General features: G+C 37.1%; 1 protein-coding gene across 1 annotated transcript in view; it reads left to right on the top strand.

Moving 5' to 3' along the window:
- COL21A1 (collagen type XXI alpha 1 chain) overlaps nt 1-12,983 on the top strand; it is a 116,265-nt gene that overhangs the window by 26,211 nt on the left and 77,071 nt on the right. The window contains exons 2-5 of the mRNA XM_050893487.1: nt 4,411-4,530; nt 6,474-7,025; nt 11,110-11,278; nt 11,415-11,631. Coding sequence (XP_050749444.1) covers nt 4,443-4,530; nt 6,474-7,025; nt 11,110-11,278; nt 11,415-11,631 — 1,026 coding nt within the window. The 5' untranslated portion in view covers nt 4,411-4,442. The remainder of the gene's footprint in view (nt 1-4,410; nt 4,531-6,473; nt 7,026-11,109; nt 11,279-11,414; nt 11,632-12,983) is intronic.

Below are 12,983 nucleotides of genomic sequence, written 5' to 3' on the forward strand. Positions count from 1 at the left end.
CAGGGCTTCCTTGCAGACCCCTGCTCTCCCCCTCCCACCGAGCCAGCTCTGAGCATCTTCCTCTTCCCTGTAGCTTCTCTCATTCCTGCTGATCCGGGGGGTTCATCCCTGAATGTACCAGTGGCTAAATGTTTGCGGAAGGATGAGCGGAGAGGAAAGGGGGCCGTGCCGTTTAGGGAAGGCATTAATGGCTTCTGCAGGGGTTGGTGAAAGGAGAGCTGCGCCAGCGAGCAGGATCCCGGCGTCCCCGCCTGACCTGAAGTGCCTGCACTCATGGCACGGAGCACATACAAGTTTTGTGCTGCAGGGAGTGTGTTGTTAAAATAATTTTGTAGATTTAGTGTGCTGTTTTATTTTCAAAAAAAGCTGCAATATTAATGGTAGCAGTCCCTGTACTCTTTTTAGTGAAGACTGATGCAGTGAAGTCACTAAGTTGCTTATTTTTTATTTTCCTTTTACATAAATTCTATGGATTTTACATAAATAACCATTTAGACAACCACAGAGATGACAAAGACCAAAAATTACTTAATGTATTGTTGTGATATTTTCCTCAGTCGTCTTTTTCACAACTATTCCTTATCAATTTTTTGGACCTTTTTCTTTTGGGGTTGTTGGTGGGAGGAATCTATAGGATTTTATAGTTTCTTGGGGCCAGTGTTGTGGTTTTTTGATATCTATCAGCTCTCTGTACAGTAGTCTGTCCTTTTTTTTCAGTTATAGGCCAACATTTTTCTGATATTCTCAAAGAATGCAGTTGTCCTCCTTTGGTTACCTGCTATTCAAATTCCCACATAGATTTAATTTCATATGTTCTTCTTTGGTATCGCTCAATTTGGCCTTGTGAGAGATGTGTCTTACCCTTCAGTAAACACTTGCCACGGAAAAGGCTGAAAGTGATTTTAAAATGATGAATCTTACAAACCATCCACTCTGAAATAATCAATGTAAATTGTCCACTTCTACTATGGTAAGATTTTCTCATGTATTACATGCCTATTACGTATACACTTAATTTCACAGTTTCAAAAGATCCTTTTTCAAATAGCTGGGACAAGAAACTGCCACTTAATCTGTTTAAATGAAGTTGACATCCCAGTATTTGTGTAGCATTATTGGAACGGTGCATCTTATGTCCTATCCCATAGACCCCAAAGTGCTTCATCTGGTTTCTCACCCATTCTGACGCAAGGTAATACGAATAACAAAGTATGGTGTTACCTTGCAATTATCTGTAATCTGAAGGTGATATTTAATCACATAATAATTATGTTTCTGCATGTTTTAACTTCGGGGCATTATATTATGTAGGAGTACCATTTCCTGGAAATTGACTTTTGTGCATTTCTTGAGGTTGGTTGTGGAGATAATTTTTTTTTTTTTGGTCTTAATGGAATGAATTCTTTGTAAGCAGTGGAAAAAGCAAAGCAGCTGACTGAAAAGCCAGATTAAATCAATTTACTGATTTTGTGGCACATCTTCTGTTTGGCAAATACAGATCATGAATCTACCAGAAATGAACCTGACATTGAAATTACTACCTCTCTGCTTGTTACTGTCTTGCCCCCACAACTCTGTAATCCCTTTTTCCCATACTATTTTCCTAAAAACATCATGTCAGGTATATACATCTTTAGAGAGAAAGGTCTACATTTAATTGCTGTAGTTTTGTTGCAGATAACAGCTTACCGGCTGCTTGATGGCTGCTCAGTATGTTATAGTGATTAAATGGCATTCTCTTCAGTTTACTCCCTTGACTAGTCTTGGAAAAGAAAATGGTTACTTATTTCCATTTACCTATTTCTTCTCCTAAGAGGCACTTGCAATAGGCATGCTGAATTGTGTTTTGGTGTATTTTTGGAGAATAGTATTTTCCAGCACTACAGAAGTTTCAGAACATCTGCCAGTACCTTATTACTGGTAACGTGGTGGACACCTTGTCTACCCTGAAGAGTTCAAAATTAAAGATTAGCAATATAAAAAGGACGAATACGCACAGCTTTCATCCGCACTCCCAATATATTGACTTTTAATTTTGTTGTGTAATAAATATTTTCACTTATATTTGACCTTTTAGGTGAGTGTGTAGATCATTTTGGTGTGGGCTAAGTAAAGGTTTATGACTAGAAGAAAAAGATATGAAAACGGAAGGAGTCTTGGCCTTATTCAAGGAAGGCATTTCAATTCTAGGAAATGGGCTGAAAAAAGCAGCAAGAATGTTAGTGATAAATTAGCATGTAGTAGACAAAGACTAACATGACTGACAAAGCAAAGCCTGTAGAGAGAAGAGGAATATTTAGGCTTCTGGCTAGATGTAAAATACTTAAATTAGTGACACTGAAGGGTATTGCAATGAATTGGCCCTGAACTGCTACTGAAAATTTAGCTTCTTTTTTTTTTTCATGGTTTAGAGATTTTCCGATAAATATGGGAAAATTTAAAAGCAGTAGGTTGGTTGGCCAGTTACTGAGCAGCACAAAGACAATATTGTTCTGAATGCAAACCAAATAACTCAATGGGGAAAGAAGTTTCTGTTAAAATATGCAAAGATAGATAAAAGTTATTGTAAAATTCTGTCTTCTGTTATATTCATGACATTTGATTGACCAAATCTCCGCTTACATGAACAAGTACCACTTCACATAGTTTAGTAGAAATCGAAGGGTCACAGAATGGTTGAGGTTGAAAGGGACCTCTGGAGGTTATCTGGTCCACACCCTAGAGCCGGTTGCCCAGGACCATGTCCAGACAGCTTTTGAGTATCTCCAAGGATGGATACTCCACAGCCTCTCTGGGCAACCCGTGCCAGTTCTCAGTCACCAGTGCATGCACTTACTCAGAGCAGCGGTTAATCCTCCCTTTTTCTGTCAGGGTGTTCATGTTTTGTAGTGGAGGATAAAATGTAGTTAGAAAAATTGCATTTTGCATTGGAGGATTAGAAGACAGAATACAAAAGAGATTCAGTACACTTTTTTCTTTTTCAGAGTCTTGAAATGAATGGATCTCTAATACAGTACTCCAAAAATGTATTTTTTCCCATTATGACTCTATTTTTTTGCAATAAATATAAGTAATAAATATGGCTTAATTTAAGCAAATTTGTCAAATAATACTTAAGACAGCAACATGATACCAAAATTGCGTGTTTGCTTCAGGACACTTTTGGGGATATAATTCAGAGACCACGTGTCGTGGTTTAACCCCAGCTGGCAACTAAGCACCATGCAGATGCTTGCTCACTCCGCCCACCCAGTGGGATGGGGGAGATAATCGAAAAAAAAACCAACCCCAAACCCAAAACTTGTGGGCTGAGATAAAGACAGTTTAATAGTACAGAGAGGAAGAAAAATAATGATAATAATAATAATATGACAGTAATAATACTAAAAGAATTAGACTATACAAAACAAGTGATGCACAATGCAATTGCTCACCACTCGCCGACCGATGCCCAGTTAGTTCCCGAGCCGCAATCCGCCCCTCCCAGCCAACTCCCCCAGTTTATATACTGGGCATGATGTCATATGATATGGAATAGCTCTTTGGCCAGTTTGGGTCAGCTGTCCTGGCGGTGTCCCCTCCCAGCTTCTTGTGCCCCTCCAGCCTTCTTGCTGGCTGGGCATGAGAAGCTGAAAAGTCCTTGACTTAGTATAAACACTACTTAGCAACAACTAAAACCATCAGTGTGTTATCAACACTACTCTCATATTAAATCCAAAACATGACACTATAGCAGCTACTAGGAAGAAAATTAACTCTATCCCAGCTGAAACCAGGACACCATGATAACAAAGGACGAAAAAATCAAAAGTTGAAGATGCATATAATTTACGTAACCTTGGATGTTACGGTGCACAGTTTGCGGGGCTTGGCTCTGCTGGGAGAGGGCTGGGGCTCGCTGAGACCCTGACTCCTGGTGGCAGTCTCAGCCCTGGTGTAGAGGAGTGGGAAGTGTCCCAGACTCCCTGAAGTAGCCAGGTGTGTGGGTCGAGACTGAAGTAACATCTCCGCACCAGTACCTGATACATAAACACTTGCCATATTTTGGATCAGTAGCTGTCAAGTCTTTGGATAATGGCTGCAGAATGGGATAGTGGTTGGACAAGTGTGACTGGGACTGGGAATATAATCTACTCACGTATGTACCTAGCAGGAGAAGTATATAAATGTGCCTTGGTGAAAACTGAGCTTCAGGCTGGTGAGTGTTGTTGAGTTTAGAATCTCAGTTTTGGGCCTGCCTGCCTGACTGACATTTTTTGGGTCTGTGGTCCATTGCAGGCTGGCCTTACATCTGGGCTTGCAGATTCGATTCAAAGTTGTTCCTCGTGCACAGGTTTTAAAACACGGAAGTTTGGATTTGTTTTGTAATATAATAACACTGTATTTTCTTTTCATTTCTTCTCCCTCTAGTTTAGTCTCAAGATTTTGAAAATACAATACACATGGCACAGATCATAACATTTTTTCAGATGCTATTAATTCTCCTACTTCACGATTACATCTCAGCTGAAGATGGGGAAACAAGAGCAAGTAAGTCTTAATTTTTATATTTCAGATAAGGGCAACTTCAAAGCATGCCTTGAATTTATAGTATCCATTTTCAGGTCCACATGTACACTTCTGTTGATGGTGCTTTTTTTCCAGTATAATTTTCCTGGTGAAAACCCTATAATATATGATAAGTAACTTAAATATCTTATTTCTTCTTTAGAAGGGGAATATCTTTATTTCTTTTTGTGTCTTGGAAATGCCCAAGGGGGCAGATGGAACTGTAAAGCTCCAGTCTTGATTTAAACTTGTGTCTTGAGTATTTACATTTTCATTTCTTCAGAATTCATGTTTTGAATAGCTTAATGTTATGTGAGAAACTAAATAATAAAAATAAAGTTTCTGTGAGAGGAAGATGAGATAACCCCAGCTCTGGGACAGACCTTCTTGCATATTCTTCAAAATTAGCATCTCAAACCCCACCAAACCAAGTTTTATACTCTAAATCTGATTTATGAAAAAGAAAAGGTAAAGCAAGGTAGCTTTTTGAAAGACAAAGTGGCTGAATAAAAAGAGTGTGGAAAACTTTCTTCTGGCCACAATGATGCTTTCAGGGTAGGTCTTTTTCCTCCAGTTTTGCTCTCAATGCAGCAATTTTCAGTATTTTACAACAAACTCCCTAAAATTCCTTTTGGTCTCTAGAAAGACATATATTTTTTTTGGTCTACCTGCTCTAAGCTGGGCCTGCTTTCAGCAGGGTCCAATGATGTCCAAAGTCCCTTCCAACTGAAATTACTCTGTGATTCATATCCCTGGACCACAGGGTGATGCACTCTGCTCCCCCCTTGCTCCTTCTCCCAAAGTCTTTTGTCTTCACCACCACCTGCATTGCAAAAACATCTCTCCAGCAGACTGCAGTCACTTGCTTTCAAGGAAGGTGAAATCTTGACCTGACCAGAAGTGTCCTTAGGCAGATGTCAGGACAAGGCAAAGCTCTCCTCCCTGTGGTGGAGCTGCAGCCTTTCACAAAAGAGAAAGCACAGTAATACACAGCAACCCCTATGACCCCATGTGCCATGGGATCAAAATAATCTCTGCTGGTTTTGGCCATCTCCTTGGCACCTCATGTGTCAATTATCTAAGTTCCTTTCACAGTCGATGGAAGGTGATTCTCTCCTCTGGAGAGTCATTCACTCCATCTGAGGATGTGCATATAAGATGGATAGGACTGTGCTATAAAAATGCTTGTGTCAGTCCATGTCCTGTAGTTGGCAATTTAGTCTAAAAGCTCCATTTGTAAGTGACTACAGCTAGGAGAGCTGAATCCATGCCTAAGTCATCATGCAGTTACATTATATCTGTTAAATGCTTAGGTGATCTTATATTCTGGAGGTTGAGCTAGTTCATTGAACATTTTTCTTCTACTAAAATCAGAATGTGCTACCAGCAGCATTCAATCGAGACTCAGGATTTTATAATAACTAGCTCTGTAAGTGCCATGTAACAGTGTCAGAAGTCAACTAAAATTTGTGGAAGGATTGGATATTACTGCTGAATTCTGGAGTATTCAGACTATAGCCTTCCTCTGCAGTGTGCTTGGCTTGCTAACAAAAATGAGTTTTTATGTTTATCATCTCTGCAGACAAAGAGATATGGAAAAAACTAAAATGTATTCCTCTCTGTTGATTGCGTGAAATGCAATTGCCAGCTGAGGAACTGAATTCCAGAATTTTTCATAGTCACTTCTGGTGATAATGTAAAAAACAGAAAACAGTATGGTTTTCAGATACCAAGTTGGATCTGTGTGGCTTACAGAAACAATCGTGTTTTCTCTGATAAAGTCAGCTGATATTTTTTTTAAATGGAATGTATTTGTCAATATAGATTCCAATACAAACAGTAAGTGATATGAAAAATATTTCCTGTGGAAGAAGAAAGTGGAAGAATTCATTAAAATATTTGTTTGATTTTTGGGTTTTTTTTAGGTTGCAGAACTGCTCCGGCGGATTTAGTTTTTATCTTAGATGGCTCTTACAGTGTTGGCCCAGAAAACTTTGAAATAATCAAAAGCTGGCTTGTCAATATTACAAGAAATTTTGACATAGGGCCGAAGTTTATACAAGTTGGAGTTGTCCAGTACAGCGATTACCCTGTACTTGAAATTCCCCTTGGAACTCATGAATCCACTGAGAACCTCATCAGGGAAATGGACTCCATACACTACTTGGGAGGAAATACAAGAACAGGAAGAGCTATTCAGTTTGCCTTTGACCATCTTTTTGCAAAATCTTCAAGATTTTTAACAAAAATAGCAGTTGTTCTCACTGATGGAAAGTCCCAAGATGAAGTCAAAGATGTAGCAGCAGAAGCAAGGAAAAATAAGATCACTTTGTTTGCTATTGGTGTTGGCTCAGAAATTGAGGAGGATGAACTTAAAGCTATTGCCAACAAGCCTTCATCAACTTACGTGTTTTATGTTGAAGATTATATTGCAATATCAAGAATTAAAGAAGTTATAAAGCAGAAACTCTGTGAAGGTAAGTAATTGATTATAAAATATTTTAGGTATGCAGAATGTAGTTCTGTACCCGTATTTCTTTATTTCACAAGCAGAATGCATGATTAATGTAATCTAAGGCACCTAATAATCTTTACTATGATCTTTCATTTTGATCTTGTTTGTGGAAATCACTCCCAAAATGTTATTTTCTCCATTAAACAAAGAGGTATATTTGGGAAAGATGTGGTGGTTTAACATAGTGTGTGTTTAATTTCGTATGTAGCGTTTTGCCTTAAGCCCCAAATTTTTTGCATTGATGAAGTTTAGAAACCCTAAAATAGTTGAGCAATTCTCATAGTGCTGAGAATATAGGGCTTACTTTATCGTTTTCCTAGGTGTGGCTGATACTCATCCACAATCTAGCATTTCTTCTTGACAGTTGAGAGGATAACCTATCATTACAAACAGGATTTCTTCTGCTAGTATGTGTTGAAAAACCCAGAAAAAAGACTCTTGGCAAAAGTGCCTGGAATTGTAACAAGCTGTTATGATCTTTTTTAGGAGGATTTTATAGAAGAATTAGCCAAGACCAACATTGTAAAATGACTTTTTAGCTTTAGAATGCTAGCAGCATTACTGCATTGAGTTTTCTGATAACTTGTAAAACAATGGCTTTCCCATATATATAAAAAAGATAGCAAATTGCTTCTATCAAATATCGCTCAGAAGGACTCTATTATACACGAATATTTATCAGTGCTATTTTGTACATGTTTTATTACCAAGAATTGATGCAAGTCATATTTCAGTTGTATCATATTTCTGCACTTAGTAAGAATGAAAGATAGTTTTCATTTGCTCTCACTTTGAGTATGGACTTCATTGAAAAAAAATGGTGATACTTAGTTTGAGGGTAATAGTGTTTATTTCTTGATACAGTTATGAAAATCATAATAATTCCTTGTGGCTGATGTAGTAAGGTGGTCAGTCCAAAAATTAAATCAGCTAACTACAGCTAAATTCTTTAATAAAACTTCATGCAGGGAGAAATTCCCCAAAATAAACACAATATCTTCTTTAAATAAAGTTTAGAAGTGACATTGTATTTCATCAAGGTGGATTTTCTGCTTTCAGAATTAAGTTAACTAGTATCCTTTAAATTTCAGCTGCAATATTTGACACAACTTTTACAGCACTAATCTGCAAATGTTGACTATATACAAAATATATACAGAATATAAGTATACAAAAGTGTACTTATTGTTTTACTTTAAGTGACCCTTTGCTTCCACTCTCTTACGTTGCGCTCTTCCCTCGCGTTAACATTGAGATACCTCTCTCAAAGAGCGATCAGAGCCAGTAGGCAGCTTCATTTCTAACCGCAATGTCTTTAGCAGGTGAACTGAAAGAGTGGTACACTGGAAATTTTATATCTGAGTGGTGGATTATTTTATTCATGTTGTTAAGACTCACTTTGACTCTGGGAGAAGAAGTTCCATGAGGGCAAAGCAGCAATGACTTGGCTGTGATCAACCACATGAAACTGCCTGAAAATTTTGCAATTCTCTCCTGATTGTCTTTGTTTTAATGTCTAAAAAAGTGCTAGCCTTTACTCTATGGTGTTTTTAACTTTGTTACTATGTGAACATAGATATAAGAGCATAGGGGCGGTGTTTCCCTTCTGGAAAAAGGAGGCTGAGGTTTGGTGGTTCGTGTAGCGAGTAGTGCTATTACGAACGGCCTTGTGGATGGAGGGCTCTTGTGTGCCTTTTGGGAACTCTAGTGTTCGTTCTAGAGTACGGCAGGGTGAAAAAACCTGCTGAACCTGTCATCCAGAAAGGACAACGTGGCTAAAAGAGTCCCCAAATATTTAAGGAATATTTAATATTTAATATTTATTCTGGAAGTCGAATGTTCCTGTAGTATTAATATTCTCTAGCAAAAATATAGAAAAGATTGTGTGCCAGGAATGCATTTAAAAACAATACTCAATGCAGACCTCAGAAGTGTGTCTGGAGGATGCAGAGAAAAGTTCCTTTGTGCTAGATAATGGAATTTAACATCAAAAAGTTATTGCATGCTTCAGGAAGGAAAAATAAAGCATCTGCAAACTATATAAAAACACTAAAAGAGAACAAGATCTCAGTATAGGCTAGAGAGTTGCTGTGACTGGTACTATGGACTGGAAACACAACCCCGTGTCCCATGGAAGACAGTTCTTAATTTTGCCACTGACTTCTGCATCCTGTATAATGGCTCAGTTAGTTATCAAAATAGTCTTGGCAGAAGATGATCCAGAAGACCCAAAAAAGGTCTACCTTACTGGGAATGTTTTTATGTAATTCTTCAATGTGCCGTTGGAAATAAAGAATAGTTTCTTAATGTATAATTTTACATATGCTTAATTTGTATTGTATTGGTTTGGAATAGTTACTTTGGCATTCATCCAGAATAATGGCCCTCTCACATAAAGTAATCCTATTTCTGCATTTATTTTATGATTTTACACCAAATTTCTAATACTGTAACTGATAAGGGATTCTTGTGCTCATTTTCTTGTCAGCGTATATGATTATCTGTAATCTGTATTAATGGCAATATGACCGTTATTCAGCTTTGAAATAAATAAGTTTAGAAAATGTTTCCATGATAACAATGCACAGTGAAGAAACCTGAAAAAAGAAAGTGTTATTACTCTTACTTAATATCATAAGTATGGTGACTTAAATCCTGCATCTGTGTTTTGAGAAGAGAAGGAAAGTTGTGTTGGACTTTGTATTTCCTTTTTTTTTTTTTTTTTTTTTTTGAACCATTCAGAAGGTAGACACTTTAGTTTCCAAAATGTAGGCAGAGAGTTCTTGTAATTCTTTCTTTTAGAACCAGACAGATAACTTTTAATATGTTTTTAATTTGGGAGTCAGGTGACATTTTGCTGTGGGGAGGAAAAGAAAACTAAGGGGAATGTACGTGGCTTCTTGCTGCTGCCCCAAGTACCGGTGGCATGTCCCCTTAGGATGGATTGTCCTTTCCCACCATAGATAGTTTGTGCAGACACTTAGCTGAATTTTCTTAGAGTTTATATATCCGGCCTCCCCCACCAGAATGGGGTAGCTTCTGACTGCCCTTGGGTTGGTTAGAAAGAGAAGCCGCGCAGCATTGCTCATATTATAAAGAGAAGCCGGTCTAGACCTTTGAGCTGATAATTCCCTGGCACTGAAACACGAGTTTTCTAGCTGGCTGGTCCAGATGGAGATGAGAGAACTCTCCACCCCTGCTTTGGAATGTATTCCTAACCTCTTCCCTTTCTATGAACTGATGCTTTTCTGAAGAAACAATGGGAAATGAATGATGAAAATGTATCTATTGTAAATAGTTTAGCATAATTTTAATAAAACAAAAAGTTGTTTGCTTTCTTGTCATTGATTTATTACTCTAATACAGTGTTGGCTTCAGCATTAAATTTCACTCTGCTATCTCACTTTTTTTTTTCTTTTGAGACAACTTAGGTCCACTGCCTAGTATTGTTTTTGTGTAAAGAGAATTAAACAGAGATAACATTCAGCTAACTTTAGTTTCCACAGAAAATATATCACACAATATTTGTTCACTGAGAATAGCTTCAAGCATATTTCAGTGTAACAGGCAAAATAGATCAGAGTCCATTTTGAGCAAAAGATGATGAAAAAAATAGTTGTAGATAATTCTACCTTTGTCCATTTTCAACCCGATTTTATAGTTGGGAGGGATGCTGGATTAATCCATATTGTTAGTGCATTGTGGAAATTAACATCTATAGTTTTGTAGCATTTTGAAACCATACAATTTGAGAAATTAAATTCAATATTTTTATTAGTCAGATATTGTAATACCTTTTAACTAAAATTAGTGACAATTCAAAATAGTATGTGAATGTACCTGCAGTAAAATATGACATCTCAGTATTCTTGCTTCATGTCTCTGAGGATTCTGCATGTCACTTATCTCATGTTATACTTAACTGGCAGTTCTCAGTTCTCTTTTATTTCTTAAAAGGCAGCTACAAAAAAATAGGTGGGTAGGAGGTTACTTTTTGAAAGTTTTAAGTCATATTTTGAACTATACTTGCATTTGTTATTTTGCAGAATCTGTTTGTCCGACAAGAATTCCAGTGGCAGCTCGAGATGAAAAAGGATTTGACATTCTTGTAGGATTAGGTGTGAAGAAAAAGGTTAAAAAGAGAATTCAAATACCAATGACTAATGCAAAAGCTTATGAAGTAACCTCACGTGTTGACCTGTCAGAATTGACAAGGTATTTACATTTATAAATACACTCCTAAATTTAGTAAGATGTTTTTTGTTTGCTTAAAGTGAGAGAGACTTACTTTAAGATTTATACGAATGTTCAAGTACTGTCTTTTTTTTTTCCCCCCTTCTCCCCTATTTAGGAATGTGTTTCCAGAAGGTCTGCCTCCATCCTATGTGTTTGTTTCCACTCAAAGATTTAAAGTAAAAAAGACGTGGGATTTGTGGAGAATTCTAAGTCTGGATAAGAGACCACAGATAGCAGTCACTATTAATGGAGAAGAGAAAACATTATCATTCACTACAACAAGTTTAATAAATGGCACACAGGTTATTACTTTTGCTGCACCTCGTGTAAAGGTAAGGAGTAAGTCATCATCATACTGGAATACTCATTTAAGTACACATTATTCCTTTACTGTTTATGTTTTTTAAAAATGCATGGTCCTATTTTTGGCTGCTTAGGCGTTAAAAATAGATGGGAGGTACTTTACCCATGTTTCCAGAGTGTCCACAGTAATCATCACTGTAAATGCTTTGCAGGTGCTTTCTACTCTGTAGTTTCCAGCAGGTAGTTGTGAAGATCACAGAGACTTTTTTTTCACACAGCTCTTTGCTTAATATATGCTGGAAAGTATTTTCTGCCTTTGATAAGGAGACTAGAAAATGTGAATGAAAATAGTCCATTTTTAGAGAGAGTTTTTGTTAAGTGCCTAAATTCCTTGAAAAGACATAATGACAGAAGTTACTTTCTTCTCCAGAAGAGTAAATAGCAGCTTACAAAATGAGAGTTCAATCTGGATTTGTCTAGTTCTCTGTTGAATAAAAATTCCTTTCAGCTACTTATTTTTCTCACTGAAAGGATTCCCCTCTTTGTGCAAACCAATTTTATTGTCTTCTAGTGTAATCTGAAGGTTCTCGTTCAATCTTTGTTCAGTAATTTCCAGTGAAGTATTCAACTCTTGTACGAAAGATTGTCTCAGTTGCAGGTGAGACAGAGGGACGGAGGTTGAATGTGTCTACCCTTGCATTTGTAGCAGTATAGGAATATGCAGCCCAGAGATTCCCATTCCTACTGCAAGAAGTATTATTTAAGTGAACAAAGAGCAGGCAAGATTTACTGCTGGAGCGCTTCATGGCCAAGTGGGTTCAACTTTTCTGGGAAGCGGTGGACTGCATTCGAATCCTTACTCCAAATCAGGCTAAAGGAATTTGAAATATTAAGTCCTCAGAGAAGGAAGGACTCCTATCCAAGAGAAGGTCTTAACTACTAAGCTTTTGCTAGGGAGAGGTATTTTATTCTTGTTATTGGATGGAGAATCTTACTTTTTCTTTCCAAATTTCCTCTGCCTTTTTATAATTATTTGTAGGTGAAATAATTTTTTTTTTTTTAAAGCAGTGTTAAACTTGATTTACTGGAAATTGTTAGAAAATTCCGTTTCAAGTCAATCCGAAAATTTGTATTTAATTGTTTCTGGTAGCTACAGTGACAAATCAATCTTATTCCTGCAGTCCCAGGTATCCATGAACTTCACCATGAAAAGAAGACTTTTGCTTTTTTTTCTTTTGTGTTTCTCCATGCTTGTATTGCTATTATGGAGAACAGTAATTTTAGGCTCTTTTTAGAGCTGTATGTCTCTAAACACACTATAAATGTTACTATGCTTTTAATGAACCTTTTTATTTAATAAACTTTTATGATAATTTATCAC

The sequence above is a fragment of the Gymnogyps californianus genome, chromosome 3 (genome assembly GCF_018139145.2).
Source record: "Gymnogyps californianus isolate 813 chromosome 3, ASM1813914v2, whole genome shotgun sequence".
Taxonomy (NCBI): Eukaryota; Metazoa; Chordata; class Aves; order Accipitriformes; family Cathartidae; genus Gymnogyps; species Gymnogyps californianus.